Below are 15796 nucleotides of genomic sequence, written 5' to 3'. Positions count from 1 at the left end.
GAGAGAGAGTCAGGGGAGGGGGGGGAAGAGAGTCAGGGGAGGGAGGGGGGGAGGAAGAGAGTCAGGGGGAGGGGGGGAGGAAGAGAGTCGGGGGAGGGGGGGGGAAGAGAGTCGGGGGAGGGGGGGGGAAAGAGAGTCGGGGGAGGGGGGGGGGAAAGAGAGTCGGGGGAGGGGGGGGGAAAGAGAGTCGGGGGAGGGGGGGGGAAAGAGAGAGTCGGGGGAGGGGGGGGAGGAAGAGAAGAGAGTCGGGGGAGGGGGGGGAAAGAGAGTCGGGGAGGGGGGGGAAAAGAGAGTCGGGGGAGGGGGGGGAAGAGAGTCAGGGGAGGGGGGGGGGGGAAGAGAGTCAGGGGAGGGGGGGAAGAGAGTCAGGGGGAGGGGGGGGGAAGAGAGTCAGGGGAGGGGGGGGAAGAGAGTCAGGGGAGGGGGGGGAGAGTCAGGGAGGGGGGGGGAAGAGAGTCAGGGGAGGGGGGGGAAGAGAGTCAGGGGAGGGGGGGGAAGAGAGTCAGGGAGGGGGGGGAAGAGAGTCAGGGGAGGGGGGGAAGAGAGTCAGGGGAGGGGGGGAAGAGAGTCAGGGGGAGGGGGGGGGAAGAGAGTCAGGGAGGGGGGGGGAAGAGAGTCAGGGGAGGGGGGGGGGGAAGAGAGTCAGGGGAGGGGGGGGGGAAGAGAGTCAGGGGAGGGGGGGGGGAAGAGAGTCAGGGAGGGGGGGGGAAGAGAGTCAGGGAGGGGGGGGGGAAGAGAGTCAGGGGAGGGGGGGGGGAAGAGAGTCAGGGGAGGGGGGGGGGGGAAGAGAGTCAGGGGAGGGGGGGGGGAAGAGAGTCAGGGGAGGGGGGGGGGGAAGAGAGTCAGGGAGGGGGGAGCGGGAGGGGGAAGAGAGTCAGGGGAGGGGGGGGGAAGAGAGTCAGGGAGGGGGGGGGGAAGAGAGTCAGGGGAGGGGGGGGGAAGAGAGTCAGGGGAGGGGGGGGGAAGAGAGTCAGGGGAGGGGGGGGAAGAGAGTCAGGGGAGGGGGGGAAGAGAGTCAGGGGAGGGGGGGAAGAGAGTCAGGGGAGGGGGGGGAAGAGAGTCAGGGGAGGGGGGGGAAGAGAGTCAGGGAGGGGGGGGAAGAGAGTCAGGGGAGGGGGGGAAGAGAGTCAGGAGGAGGGGGGGGAAGAGAGTCAGGGGAGGGGGGGGAAGAGAGTCAGGGGAGGGGGGGGAAGAGAGTCAGGGGAGGGGGGGGGAAGAGAGTCAGGGGAGGGGGGGGGAAGAGAGTCAGGGGAGGGGGGGGAAGAGAGTCAGGGGAGGGGGGGGAAGAGAGTCAGGGGAGGGGGGGGAAGAGAGTCAGGGGAGGGGGGGAAGAGAGTCAGGGGAGGGGGGGAAGAGAGTCAGGGAGGGGGGGAAGAGAGTCAGGGAGGGGGGAAGAGAGTCAGGGGAGGGGGGGGAAGAGAGTCAGGGGAGGGGGGGAAGAGAGTCAGGGGAGGGGGGGGAAGAGAGTCAGGGGAGGGGGGGGAAGAGAGTCAGGGGAGGGGGGGGAAGAGAGTCAGGGAGGGGGGGGGAAGAGAGTCAGGGGAGGGGGGGGGAAGAGAGTCAGGGAGGGGGGGGAAGAGAGTCAGGGAGGGGGGGGGAAGAGAGTCAGGGGAGGGGGGGGAAGAGAGTCAGGGGAGGGGGGGGGAAGAGAGTCAGGGGAGGGGGGGGAGGAGAGTCAGGGAGGGGGGGAGGAGAGTCAGGGGAGGGGGGGAGGAGAGTCAGGGGAGGGGGGGAGGAGGAGTCAGGGGAGGGGGGGGAGGAGAGTCAGGGAGGGGGGGAGGAGAGTCAGGGGAGGGGGGAGGAGAGTCAGGGAGGGGGGGAGGAGAGTCAGGGGAGGGGGGGAGGAGAGTCAGGGGAGGGGGAGGGGGGGAGGAGAAGTCAGGGGAGGGGGGGAGGAGAGTCAGGGGGAGGGGGGGGAGGAGAGTCAGGGGAGGGGGGGAGGAGAGTCAGGGGAGGGGGGGAGGAGAGTCAGGGGAGGGGGGGAGGAGAGTCAGGGGGGGGAGGAGAGTCAGGGGAGGGGGGGGAGGAGAGTCAGGGGAGGGGGGGAGGAGAGTCAGGGGAGGGGGGAGGAGAGTCAGGGGAGGGGGGGAGGAGAGTCAGGGGAGGGGGGGAGGAGAGTCAGGGGAGGGGGGGAGGAGAGTCAGGGGAGGGGGGGAGGAGAGTCAGGGGAGGGGGGGGAGGAGAGTCAGGGGAGGGGGGAGGAGAGTCAGGGGAGGGGGGGAGGAGAGTCAGGGTGAGGGGGGGAGGAGAGTCAGGGGAGGGGGGGAGGAGAGTCAGGGGAGGGGGGGAGGAGAGTCAGGGGAGGGGGGGAGGAGAGTCAGGGGAGGGGGGGGAGGAGAGTCAGGGGAGGGGGGGAGGAGAGTCAGGGGAGGGGTGGGGAGGAGAGTCAGGGGAGGGGGGGGAGGAGAGTCAGGGGAGGGGGGGGAGGAGAGTCAGGGGAGGGGGGGGAGGAGAGTCAGGGGAGGGGGGGGGGAGGAGAGTCAGGGGAGGGGGGGAAGAGAGTCAGGGGAGGGGGGGGGGAAGAGAGTCAGGGGAGGGGGGGGAAAGAGAGTCAGGGGAGGGGGGGGAAAGAGAGTCAGGGGAGGGGGGGGAAGAGAGTCAGGGGAGGGGGGGAAGAGAGTCAGGGGAGGGGGGGGAGAGAGAGTCAGGGGAGGGGGGGGGGAAAGAGAGTCAGGGGAGGGGGGGGGGGAAAGAGAGTCAGGGGAGGGGGGGGGGAAAGAGAGTCAGGGGAGGGGGGGGAGGAGAGTCAGGGGAGGGGGGGGAGGAGAGTCAGGGGAGGGGGGGGGGAAGAGAGTCAGGGGAGGGGGGGGAAAGAGAGTCAGGGGAGGGGGGGGGAAAGAGAGTCAGGGGAGGGGGGGGGAAAGAGAGTCAGGGGAGGGGGGGGGGGAAAGAGAGTCAGGGGAGGGGGGGGGAAAGAGAGTCAGGGGAGGGGGGGGGGGGAAAGAGAGTCAGGGGAGGGGGGGGGAAAGAGAGTCAGGGGAGGGGGGGGAAGAGAGTCAGGGGAGGGGGGGGGGAAGAGAGTCAGGGGAGGGGGGGGGGAAGAGAGTCAGGGGAGGGGGGGGGGAAGAGAGTCAGGGGAGGGGGGAAAGAGAGTCGGGGGGGGGGGGAAAGAGAGTCAGGGGAGGGGGGGGGAAAGAGAGTCAGGGGAGGGGGGGAAAAGAGAGTCAGGGGAGGGGGGGGGGAAAAGAGAGTCAGGGGAGGGGGGGGGAAAGAGAGTCAGGGGGGGGGGGGGAAGAGAGTCAGGGGAGGGGGGGGGAAAGAGAGTCAGGGGAGGGGGGGGGGAAAAGAGAGTCAGGGGAGGGGGGGGGGAAAAAGAGAGCCAGGGGAGGGGGGGGGGAAAAAGAGAGCCAGGGGAGGGGGGGGGGGGGAAAAGAGAGTCAGCACATTCAGGGGACACTGCTGAATATAGTGACATTGTGACCTGTTAATCTGATGGAATCACAATCTTTAGAGTTCGGCAGATAAACAAACCCATCTCCCAGAGGCCGTGATACAACAGGACGTCTCATCAGTCTGACCCTGACCCTCAAGCACACCCCACTCCCCGGGTGCACCCTGACCCCAGGGCACACCCTGACCCCCAGACACACCTCGTTCCAGAGCGGTTCCGTTGTGTCCCTGAAAACTCTGGTCTTCGCTTTACTGACAAAATAACCGAAGGAATCGACTTCGAGGGTGCAATACAGACCTGGGGAGAGAATGGAAGTGAGCCGATTAATAAACTGCAGAGAAAGATCTCACTGAAACTGGAGCCAGCCCTGGTCCAAGCTAGTGACAGGGTCGCAGAGGGCACGATCCCCTGAACACTTCTTATTGAACTCGATTCATGTTTTACTGGTTCAACTCCACGTTCAGTGCCAGGCAGTCCAGCGGGGTGGAGAGAGAGACCGAGAGAGAGAGAGAGGGAAAGACTGAGAGAGAGTGAAAGACCGAGAGAGAGAGAGAGAGACCGAGAGAGAGAGAGAGAGACCGAGAGAGAGAGAGAGACCGAGAGAGAGAGAGAGACCGAGAGAGAGAGAGAGAGAGAGAGACCGAGAGAGAGAGACCGAGGGAGAGAGAGAGAGAGAGACCGAGGGAGAGAGAGACCGAGAGAGAGAGAGACCGAGAGAGAGAGACCGAGAGAGAGAGAGACCGAGAGAGAGAGAGACCGAGAGAGAGAGAGACCGAGAGAGAGAGAGAGAGAGAGAGACCGAGGGAGAGACCGAGGGAGAGACCGAGGGAGAGAGAGAGAGAGACCGAGAGAGAGAGAGAGACCGAGAGAGAGAGAGACCGAGAGAGAGAGAGACCGAGAGAGAGAGAGACCGAGAGAGAGAGACCGAGAGAGAGACCGAGAGAGAGACCGAGAGAGAGACCGAGAGAGAGACCGAGAGAGAGACCGAGAGAGAGACCGAGAAAGAGACCGAGAAAGAGACCGAGAAAGAGACCGAGAGAGGGAGAGAGAGACCGAGAGATCGAGAGAGGGAGAGAGAGAGACCAGAAGGAAGAGGGAAGGGAGGGAGGGAGGGAGGTGGGGGGGGAGACCGAGGGAGAGGGAGGGAGGGAGGGAGAGAAGTAGAGAGGGAGAGAGAGACAGAGATCGAGGGAGACAGGGGGAGAGAAGGAGACCGAGGGACTGAGAGAGAGAGAGAGCGAAGGAGAGAGGGACAGAGAGAGAGAGAGAGAAAGAGCGCAAAAGGAGAGAGGGACAGAGAGAGAGAGACAGAGAGAGAGAGCGAAGGAGAGAGGAAGAGAGAGAGAGACACACCGAGGGAGGGAAGAAGAGTGAGAGGGAGAGTGAGAGTGAGAGGGAGAGAGAGAGAGAGAGAGATATCGAGGGAGAGAGCGAGAGCGAGAGCGAAGGCGAAGGAAAGAGGGACAGAGAGAGAGAGGCCGAGGAAGAGCGAGAGCAAGGGGGAGCGGGGAGAGGGAGAGGGGAGAGGGGAGAGGGGGAGGGGGGAGGGGGAGGGAGAGGGAGAGGGAGAGGGAGAGAGGAGGGAGAGGGAGAGGGAGAGGGAGAGGGAGAGAGGGAGGGGGGGGAGGGGGAGAGAGGGAGTGAGGGGGGGAGAGGGAGAGAGCGAGGGAGCAGGGAGAGGGAGAGGGAGGGGGGAGAGGGAGGGGGAGAGGGCGAGAGGGGGGGGCGAGAGGGGGAGGGCGAGAGGGGGAGGGAGGGCGGGAGGGGGAGAGCGAGGGGGGCCGGGGAGAGCGAGGGGGGCGGGGAGAGCGAGGGAGGCGGGTAGAGCGAGGGAGGCGGGGGAGAGCGAGGGAGGCGGGGAGAGCGAGGGAGGCGGGGAGAGCGAGGGAGGCGGGGAGAGCGAGGGAGGCGGGGAGAGCGAGGGAGGCGGGGAGAGCGAGGGAGAGCCAGCATTCATCTGATGGAAGTGACCGTAACCGAGATCCGCAGCGAGGTGGGAGATTTGACGGATTGAGGAATAAGTTACTCACTGGCCGAGTTCTCGAATCCCTTCGCCGATCGGACGATGACGTGGAGAAAACCGTAGAGTCCGGTCGGTTCATCATCTGTGGAGAGAGGTCAACTGGGGGTCAATTGATCCCTAGGGCTTGGCTCTGACAGAATAACCCACCAACACGGAGATCACCCCCAACCCCAACACATCGATCTCGCCACGCTTGGCGGCTCGGGGCGACACTCACCCTCCTTGTTGCTGGTGACGGGGATGTTGTGGATTGTTCTCAGCTTCACGCACGAACCAGTCAACATCTGGAGCTCCAGGGAGCTCAGCACGAAGCCCTGCGGATCTGTTGGGAGAGGAGTGGACACTTTAACACATGATTCATTCACGTCAACGCGGGAATCCGACCCCATGCAGACACTGACCGGCACGAGACAAGGTTTGACCTTTAGCTCTCAGTGGGAGACCCACCAGCAGCCAAACCGGAGGGTGGGAGGAGGGGTCGCGTTCCCGAGTACGACCTTCGATCGCGGACACAAAAACTGCCGCTTCGGGATGGTGTCGAGTGGCGGGGGTCGGCCTCACCTTTCTTCTGGAGTTTCTCGATCGCTTCCCTCCACTCGCTCCGCTCGTAATCCGAGGACAGCAGGAACAAAAAGCTCTGGGAGCGAGAAAAAGAACAATCAGCAGTGTGCAAACCTCTCCAACCCTACCCTCGCCCTGTGACCCCGCCCTCGACCCTGCGACCCCCACCCTCGCCCTCCAACCCCACCCTCGTCCTGTGACCCTGCCCTTGCCCCTGCGACCCCATCCTTGTTCCACAACCTGACCCTCCGACCCCCACCCTCCCTGCCTTCAACCCCGGACCCTCCAACCCCATCCTCCTCCGCGACCTGCTTTCAACCCCTGACCCTCCGACCCTGACCCCACCCTCGACCCTGCGACCCCACCCTCGCCCTGCGACCCCACCCTCATCCCTGTGACACTGCCGCACGACCCTGTCCCCCAGCCTTGCCCCCCGACCCCACTGTCTTGCCCCAGACCTCACTGCCCCCTCACTGACCTGGTCACTCACTGACCCTGCACTGACCTGGTCACTCACTGACCTGGTCACTCACTGACCCTGCACTGACCTGGTCACTCACTGACCCCTCACTGACCTGGTCACTCACTGACCCTGCACTGACCTGATCACTCACTGGCCTGGTCACTCACTGACCTGGTCACTCACTGACCCCTCACTGGCCTGGTCACTCACTGGCCCCTCACTGGCCCGGTCACTCACTGGCCTGGTCACTCACTGGCCCCTCACTGACCTGGTCACTCACTGACCCCTCACCTTTCCGTTCTTGTTGTGAATCCTGAAGGGAATGTTGGGGGAGTGCAGGAGGAGCCAGGATTCCTGCTCGTATATCTTTTTCTTTAATCGCTCCAACGCCCGGCTCTGTCCTTTGGGGGATTTCTGAGAATGGAAGGCGAGAGAGAGAGAGTGAGCCAAGGCATCCGGAAACAGGAACACTCAGCGAGGCCCAACCTCCAGGATTCAGAACCAAGCTTAGCAGAGAGCATTGCTCGATCACAGCACCTGCCCCCCACACAGAACTACACCGCCCGGTGTGGGACTTTAAAAAAAAAAATTTGTTTATGAGATCTGGGCGTCGCTGGCAAGGCCAGCATTTATTGCCCATCCCTAATTGCCCTTGCGAAGGTGGTGGTGAGCCGCCTTCTTGAACCGCTGCAGTCCGTGTGGTGAAGGTACTCCCACAATGCTGTTAGGGAGGGAGTTCCAGGATTTTGACCCAGCGACGATGAAGGATCGGCGATATACTTCTAAGTCCGGATGGTGTGCGACTGGGAGGTGAACTTAGAGGTGGTGGTGTCCCCATGCGCCTGCTGCCCTTGTCCTTCTAGGTGGAAGAGGTCGTGGGTTTGGGAGGTACTGCTGAAGAAGCCTTGGCGAGTTGCTGCAGTGCATCTTGTAGATGGTACACACTGCAGCCACGGTGTGCTGGTGGTGGAGGGAGTGAATGTTTAAGGTGGTGGATGGAGTGCCAATCAAGCGGGCTGCTTTGTCCTGCATAGTGTCGAGCTTCTTGAGTGTTGTTGAAGCTGCACTCATCCAGGCAAGTGGAGAGTATTCCATCACACTCCTGACTTGTGCCTTGTAGATGGTGGAAAGGCTTTGGGGAGTCAGGAGGTGAGACACTCGCCACAGAATACCTAGCCTCTGACCTGCTCTTGTTGCCACAGTATTTATGTGGCTGGTCCAGTTAAGTTTCTGGTCAATGGTGGCCCCCAGGATATTGATGGTGGGGGACTCGGCAATGGTAATGCCATTAAATGTCAAGGGGAGGTGGTTAGACTCTCGCCTGTTGGAGATAGTCATTGACATGAATCAGTCATCCATGAAAGAAAGACTTATGAAATAATACTGAGCGGCCTGCGGGTGGCGCTGTCCAGGGAGAGTATAAATACTCAGGCATGGGCCCAGCTTGCTCAGGACATTCTTAACAGGAACTAGTGAAGGACACAACTAGACCTCCATGTTGTAAAACAGTTGATTAAAGCTTTGTTTAACGCTTAGACCAAGTGCCTAGTAGTCATTGCCTGGCACTTCTGTGGCCGGGGAGTGGGAGAGCACCGCCCGGTGTGGGACTGAGCCCCGGGGAGCACCGCTGGTGTGGGACTGAGCCCCGGGGAGCACCGCCCGATGTGGGACTGAGCCCCGGGGATCACCGCCCGGTGTGGGACTGAGCCCCGGGGAGCACCGCCTGATGTGGGACTGAGCCCCGGGGAGCACCGCCCGGTGTGGGATGGTGTGTAACAGAGGCAAGCCCCCAGTTCTGACCGCGTGGGACTGATTGTTCTGACGTTACCTTTTCTTTCTGTATTTCATTCTTGATGTGAGAAATCTTCATCTTCATTTCCTCCAGCTCGTAATCAGGCACCATGTGAATCTGTGGGCTCGGCTCAGAGTCTTCCGCAGACAGAAAAATGAGGTCAGAGAGCGGGATGTACCACTTACAGTCATACTGCTGCTGCTTCCTGGGGAGAGAAACAGAGTGTGTGAGGACAGAGAGAGAGTGAGAGACAGAGAATGAGAGAGACACACAGGGAATGAGAGGAGAGGGAGAGTGAGAGAGAGACATACACAGAGTGAGAAGGAGAGAGGCAGAGTGAGCAAGAGAGAGCCAGAGGGAGACAAGAGAGAAAGAGAGAGCGCAAGAGCGAGAGAGAGCGAGGGAGGCAGAGAAAGAGCGAGGGAGGCAGAGAGAGGCGGAGAGCGCGCCAGAGAGAGCGAGCGAGGCAGAGAGCGCGAAAGAGCGCGAGTGAGGCAGAGAGAGAGAGAGAGAGAGAGAGCGAGGCAGAGAGAGAGAGAGAGAGAGAGAGAGAGAGAGAGAGAGAGAGAGAGCGCGCGCGAGGCAGAGAGAGAGAGAGAGAGAGAGAGAGAGAGCGCGAGCGAGGGAGAGAGAGAGAGAGCGCGAGCGAGGCAGAGAGAGCGCGAGCGAGGCAGAGAGCGCGCGAGCGAGGCAGAGAGCGCGCGAGCGAGGCAGAGAGCGCGCGAGCGAGGCAGAGAGCGCGCGAGCGAGGCAGAGAGAGCGCGAGCGAGGCAGAGAGAGCGCGAGCGAGGCAGAGAGAGCGCGAGCGAGGCAGAGAGAGCGCGAGCGAGGCAGAGAGAGCGCGAGCGAGGCAGAGAGCGCGCGAGCGAGGCAGAGAGCGCGCGAGCGAGGCAGAGAGCGCGCGAGCGAGGCAGAGAGCGCGCGAGCGAGGCAGAGAGCGCGCGAGCGAGGCAGAGAGCGCGCGAGCGAGGCAGAGAGCGCGCGAGGCAGAGAGAGCGCGAGGCAGAGAGAGCGCGAGGCAGAGAGAGCGCGAGGCAGAGAGAGCGCGAGGCAGAGAGAGCGCGAGGCAGAGAGAGCGCGAGGCAGAGAGAGCGCGAGGCAGAGAGAGCGCGAGGCAGAGAGAGCGCGAGGCAGAGAGAGCGCGAGGCAGAGAGAGCGCGAGGCAGAGAGAGCGCGAGGCAGAGAGAGCGCGAGGCAGAGAGAGCGCGAGGCAGAGAGAGCGCGAGGCAGAGAGCGCGCGAGGCAGAGAGCGCGCGAGGCAGAGAGCGAGCGAGGCAGAGAGCGCGCGAGGCAGAGAGCGCGCGAGGCAGAGAGCGCGCGAGCGAGGCAGAGAGCGCGCGAGCGAGGCAGAGAGCGCGCGAGCGAGGCAGAGAGCGCGCGAGCGAGGCAGAGAGCGCGCGAGCGAGGCAGAGAGCGCGCGAGCGAGGCAGAGAGCGCGCGAGCGAGGCAGAGAGCGCGCGAGCGAGGCAGAGAGAGCGCGAGGCAGAGAGAGCGCGAGGCAGATAGAGCGCGAGGCAGATAGAGCGCGAGGCAGACAGCGAGCGAGGCCGAGCGAGTGAGAGCGCAGGAGAGCCAGAGCGCCAGAAAGCCAGAGAGAGCCAGAGCGCCAGTGCCAGAGCGCCAGTGCCAGAGCGCCAGTGCCAGAGAGACAGTGCCAGAGAGACAGTGCCAGAGAGACAGTGCCAGAGAGACAGTGCCAGAGAGACAGTGCCAGAGAGACAGTGCCAGAGAGACAGTGCCAGAGAGACAGTGCCAGAGAGACAGTGCCAGAGAGACAGTGCCAGAGAGACAGTGCCAGAGAGACAGTGCCAGAGAGCGAGAGACAGAGAGCGAGAGACAGAGAGCGAGAGACAGAGCGAGCGCGGGCAAGAGCCAGAGCGAGAGAGTAAGAGAGAGAGAGAGAGAGAGACAGACAGAGAGAGAGAGACAGAGAGGGAACGAGAGAGAAAGAGCGAGAGGAAGAGAGAGAGAGACTGAAAGAAAGAGAGAAAGAAAAAGAGAGACCGAAAGAGAGGCAGACCGAGACAGACAGACGTACTTTATCAAACGCCTTTTGAAAGTTCACATGCACAGCACCTACTGCACTACCCTGATCAACCCTCTCTAACTTCATCAGTCAGACCTCAGTCAGATTAGTCAGACACGATTTGCCTTTAACAAATGCATGTTGACTGTCCCTTATTAACCCAAACCCATCTCAGTGTCTACTCCAGGAATACTCTCCCCCATCTCACAGTGAGTACCCCAGGAATCCAACCTCCTTCCGGCCCCCCCCACCCCCCCCCCCCCCCGGTCAGTGTGTACCTACCCGACAGCCTGTTTTTTCAGTTTGCCGCACAAGAGGAGGTCGGTGAACAGGAAAACGTGTCGCAGCTTCCTGGTTCCCTCCGAAATTTCAACAATAAACCCGTCCCTCACCAGCTGCCGATTCTGAAAGCAGAAAGGGGGGAATTACCATCACTGTGACACAGTGGGAATTACCGACGCGACGACACGGGGGGAATTACAGACACCGTGACACGACAGGAATTACCGGCACCGTGACATGGAGGAATTACCGGCACCGTGACACCGGGGGAATTACTGACACCGCGACACGAGGGGGAACCCCGACACCGCGACATGAGGGGGCTCCGCCCAGCCATTGGGAGTTTCTGCCGTGCGTGTATAGTGTTGCCATGGTATCATTCTCTTGTCTCTACTGATTCCTCCAATGATCAGGCGGGACAGGGACGTTCCAGAGTGGTCAATAACTGTTCGCTCGGCCTGGTGACCGCAGGGCGAGGCGACAGGGACCATATCGCAGCAACATCTCTTGCCCCCTCCCTGCGATACTGACCCGCCATACTTCGCAGTGTAACTCACCTCTCCCTTCGCCAATGTCACTTGTGTCCGGCGGGCCGAGATTTCCTCATTGATGCTGGACAAGAAGTTCTGCGAGATGCGGAGTGCGTCCTGTAGCAGGGGGTAGTCAGGGTGCTCTGTGGGCGTGTGTTTTAGCAGGTCCTGCGAAGGTACACAACAGTTAAAGCCACACGGGTCAGGGGTCTCGGTACCAGCTCTTGGGTTTCCAGCAGAATAAAAAGAAAGACTTGCATTTCTACAGTGCCTTTCATGACTACCGGATGTCTCAAAGCGATTTACAGCCAATGAAGTATTTTTTGAAGTGCAGTCACTGTTGTAATGTGGGAAACACGGCGTCCAATTTGCGCACAGCAAGCTCCCACAAACAGCAATGTGATAATGACCATCTGATTATCTGTTTTTGTGCTGTTGATTGAGGGATAAATATTGGCCAGGACACCGGGGAGAACTGCCCTGCTCTTCTTCAAAATAGTGCCATGGGATCTTTTACATCCACCAGAGAGGGCAGACGGGGCCTCAGTTTAACGTCTCAGCTGAAAGATAGCACCTCAGACAGTGCGGCACTCCCTCAGTACTGCCCCTCCGACAGTGTGGTGCTCCCTCAGTACTGCATTGGGAGTGTCAGCCTAGATTTATGTGCTCAAGTCCCTGGAGTGGGACTTGAACCCACAACCTACTGACTCAGAGTCGAGTAAATAGTCCCAGTTCAAGACTTTGTGTCAGCCGTGGCTCAGTGGGTAGCTCTCTCTCTCTCTCGCCTCTCATTCAGCAGGTCATGGGTTCAAGTTCGACTCCAGAGACACGAGCAGAAAATCCAGGTCGACACTCCCAGTACTGAGGGAGCGCCGCACTGTCGGAGGGGCAGTACTGAGGGAGCACTGCACTGTTGGAGGGGCAGTACTGAGGGAGCGCCGCATTGTCGGAGGGGCAGTACTGAGGGAGCGCCGCACTGTCGGAGGGGCAGTACTGAGGGAGCGCCGCACTGTCGGAGGGGCAGTACTGAGGGAGCGCCGCACTGTCGGAGGGGCAGTACTGAGGGAGCGCCGCACTGTCGGAGGGGCAGTACTGAGGGAGCGCCGCACTGTCGGAGGGGCAGTACTGAGGGAGCGCCGCATTGTCGGAGGGGCAGTACTGAGGGAGCGCCGCACTGTCGGAGGGGCAGTACTGAGGGAGCGCCGCACTGTCGGAGGGGCAGTACTGAGGGAGTTCCGCACTGTCGGAGGGGCAGTACTGAGGGAGTTCCGCACTGTCGGAGGGGCAGTACTGAGGGAGTGCTGCACTGTCGGAGGGGCAGTAGTGAAGTTCAAGGATGGGGCTGGGGAAGGGATGGGAAGTTGAGACTTTTCCATAAAATCTTGGGTTGTAAGCCAGCAGGAGAATGATTCCAAAACACCGTCTCCTTTCCGCACCCTCCGGTTAACGCTCGGCCACCTGGGCTAGTTACATGACAACCAGTCCTCCACAATCAGCCACACTGCAATAGGGAGACATTTACCACCGGGACTGGCTCTGTACTTACATGCAGCACCAGAGTGCTCCGAGTGACTCGATCAATCGGTTTGTACAGGAGAGCTGAAAAACAAACCACTCCGAGTCAGAAAGAAACTTCTACAATCACTGAAACTCCACCCGGTCACAGCGAACTTTACTCTGTATCTAACCCGTGTTGTACCTGCCCTGGGAGTGTTTGATGGGACAGTGTAGAGGGAGCTTTACTCTGTATCTAACCCGTGCTGTACCTGCCCGGGAGTGTTTGATGGGACAGTGTAGAGGGAGCTTTACTCTGTATCTAACCCGTGCTGTACCTGCCCTGGGAGTGTTTGATGGGACAGTGTAGAGGGAGCTTTACTCTGTATCTAACCTGTGCTGTACCTGCCCTGGGAGTGTTTGACGTGACATTGTAGTGGGAGATTTGCTGACAGAGATGAAATTGTTCATAGTTGCACAATGTAAAGTCCGCTCCAGTGATGAGTGAAATGTCCGGATCACTTTTGCTCTCGGGAATGAGTGAGCACCTGCAATCTGAGCTGTATCTGGGGCCTGTGTCCGGAGGGAGAGGGCAACAGAGCTCGGCTCCGACTCATCGAAGAGTTTGGTGTAAATTATTGACGGGTGGTTTGTTGTGAGTGACACGGACGGAGTTTGCACCTCGCGAGCCGACAATTCCATGCTCCTGGGTGGGGGGGGGGGGGGGGGTGGCAATCTCTCACATGCGGTACCGGGCAGACTCGCACAGAGGTCTTGGCAACAAGACGATAACCAAGAACTTTGCGAAGGAACATTCGGACTGGTTATTTATTTATTTATTTATTATTCATTGATGGGATGTGGGCGTCGCTGGCTAGGCCTGCATTTAGTGCCCATCCCTAATTGCCCTTGAGAAGATGGTGGTGAGCCGCCTTCTTGAACCGCTGCAGTCCATATGGTGTAGGTACACCCACAATGCTGTTAGGAAGGGAGTACCAGGATTTTGGCCCAGCGACAGTGAAGGAACAGCGATACAGGACCAAGTCAGGATGGTGTGTGGCTTGGAGGGGAACTTGTAGGTGGTGATGTTCCCATGCGTCTGCTGCCCTTGTCCTTCTAAGTGGTAGAGGTCGCGGGTTTGGAAGGTGCTGTTGAAGGAGCTTTGGCGAGTTGCTGCAGTGCATCTTGTAGATGGTACACACTGCAGCCACAGTGCGCCAGTGGTGGAGGGAGTGAATGTTGAAGGTGGTGGATGGAGTGCCAATCAAGCGGGCTGCTTTATCCTGAATGGTGTCAAGCTTCTTGAGTGTTGTTGGAGCTGCACTCATCCAGGCAAGTGGAGAGTATTCCATCACACTCCTGACTTGTGCCTTGTAGATGGTGGAAAGGCTTTGGGGAGTCAGGAGGTGAGACACTCGCCGCAGAATTCCCAGCCTCTGGCCTGCTCTTGTAGCCACAGTATTTATATGGCTGGTCCAGTTCAGTTTCTGGTCAATGGTAACCCCCAGGATGTTGATAGTGGGGGATTCAGTGATGGTAATGCCATTGAATGTCAAGGGGAGATGGCTAGAGTCTCGCTTGTTGGAGATGGTCATTGCCTGGCACTTGTGTGGTGCGAATGTTACTTGCCACTTGTCAGCCCAAGTCTGAATGTTGTCCAGGTCTTGCTGCATATTGGCACGGACTGCGTCAGTATCTGACGAGTCTCGAATGGTGCTGAACAGTGTGCAATCATCAGCGAACATCCCCACTTCTGACCTTATGATGGAGGGAAGGTCATTGATGAAACAGCTGAAGATGGTTGGGCCTAGGACACTGCCCTGAGGAACACCTGCAGTGATGTCATGTGATTGAGATGAATGACCTCCAACAACCACAGCCAACTTCCTTTGTGCTAGGTATGATTCCAACCAATGGAGAGTTTTCCCCTTGATTCCCATTGACTTCAGTTTTGCTAGGGCTCCTTGATGCCACACTTGATCAAATGCTGCCTTGATGTCAAGGGCAGTCACTCTCACCTCACCTCTTGAGTTCAGCTCTTTTGTCCATGTTTGGACCAAGGCTGTAATGAGGTCAGGAGCTGAGTGGCCCTGGCGGAACCCAAACTGGGCTCCATGCACTGCGCCTGCCGATTACGCACACGGCGCCGTCGTGCGCGAGCGAGGATTCTGTGCCGCCCGTGCTCGCGTGGTTGGTTCAAACATTGGCCACAATATTTACACAACACGGTAACATCCCGTGTCCAAACCCGAGAGACGGGTGGAGTGAGCAAGGGGCCGACATTAACTCTCACAGGACCACCCTGATCAAGGAAAGCCCGTCGCAGACATCGGACATCGGGACTAAATACAGACCGAGGAGAATTCGCAATCTCTCCCCTACATCTCCCCGCCTCTTCTACAGAATGCTGAACATTCAGGATGGGCTCGGTCTCCCTCCTTCATCTTACACAAACCAACTGGCCAGGACAAAGGAAACTACCAAAATAATCGGAACAAATAGCGGATAAAGTGCTTGGATCGAGGCAGCAGGGCTCGAGCGACAGGCGGGTAACAGGCAGACGACTGATATTGTCTTTCATGTCCCTGGGAAGCTGCTTGTCTCTCGCACCGAGGGAGATGAATGAACGGAATATGAATGAGACAGAGAAACACAAAAGAGACAAAGCAGAAGCAGGGTGCATTACCGTAACAAGTACACTTGCAGCAAAGCCTCAGAACCAGCAGTATTTCCATCGCCTGCCCTCCTCCCCCACCCTCTGCCTCCTGGTACCCACCAAGGCTGCGAGTGCGACTGTCACCTGACTGTGGACTCCACACAGACACACGGCAGCGGCGGGGGGTGGGGAGGGTCTGTGCAGACTGCCAATCAGTCTCACACTCGGGCACAAAACAAGAACGCGGCAAGTGATCAGATCACAGCTCCTCTTTGTGAAGGGAGTGATGGGAGTGCGGAGGGGCGGGAGCGCGGAGGGATGGAGGGAAGGGAGCACGGAGGGATGGAGGGTCGGAGGATCAGCTGCTGTCTTCAAAGCAGATTGCAGGAACATACCTTCCAGTGTGATAGAGGTGGAACCTTCCTTCGAATCCTTGGGGCTTTTGACTTTCAGATCCTTGGGAGAGAGAGAGAGAATATTCACACCATAGTCACGCTCTGTGCTCCGAACCCCCTCCCGGAAACCGCTTGCCGCGGTCAGTCGCTCCGCTGACCCCTCAACTCCATGGCAATGCCGCA

The 15796-nt window shown here is 60.0% G+C and overlaps 1 protein-coding gene across 1 annotated transcript in view; it reads right to left on the bottom strand.

The window, feature by feature from the left end:
* abr (ABR activator of RhoGEF and GTPase) overlaps nucleotides 1-15796 on the bottom strand; it is an 85441-nt gene that overhangs the window by 20790 nt on the left and 48855 nt on the right. Inside the window, exons 6-15 of the mRNA XM_085964593.1 lie at nucleotides 15614-15674; nucleotides 12615-12667; nucleotides 11096-11236; nucleotides 10539-10660; nucleotides 8267-8435; nucleotides 6730-6852; nucleotides 5976-6051; nucleotides 5632-5736; nucleotides 5422-5496; nucleotides 3591-3688 (exon numbers count right to left, since the gene is read on the bottom strand). Coding sequence (XP_085820719.1) covers nucleotides 3591-3688; nucleotides 5422-5496; nucleotides 5632-5736; nucleotides 5976-6051; nucleotides 6730-6852; nucleotides 8267-8435; nucleotides 10539-10660; nucleotides 11096-11236; nucleotides 12615-12667; nucleotides 15614-15674 — 1023 coding nt within the window. The remainder of the gene's footprint in view (nucleotides 1-3590; nucleotides 3689-5421; nucleotides 5497-5631; nucleotides 5737-5975; nucleotides 6052-6729; nucleotides 6853-8266; nucleotides 8436-10538; nucleotides 10661-11095; nucleotides 11237-12614; nucleotides 12668-15613; nucleotides 15675-15796) is intronic.

This window comes from Somniosus microcephalus, chromosome 22, assembly GCF_052327205.1.
Source record: "Somniosus microcephalus isolate GS21.2 chromosome 22, FLI_Smic_1.0, whole genome shotgun sequence".
Taxonomy (NCBI): domain Eukaryota; kingdom Metazoa; phylum Chordata; class Chondrichthyes; order Squaliformes; family Somniosidae; genus Somniosus; species Somniosus microcephalus.
Note: the sequence above shows the minus strand (reverse complement) of the source record. Positions and strands in the feature narration are given on the sequence as shown.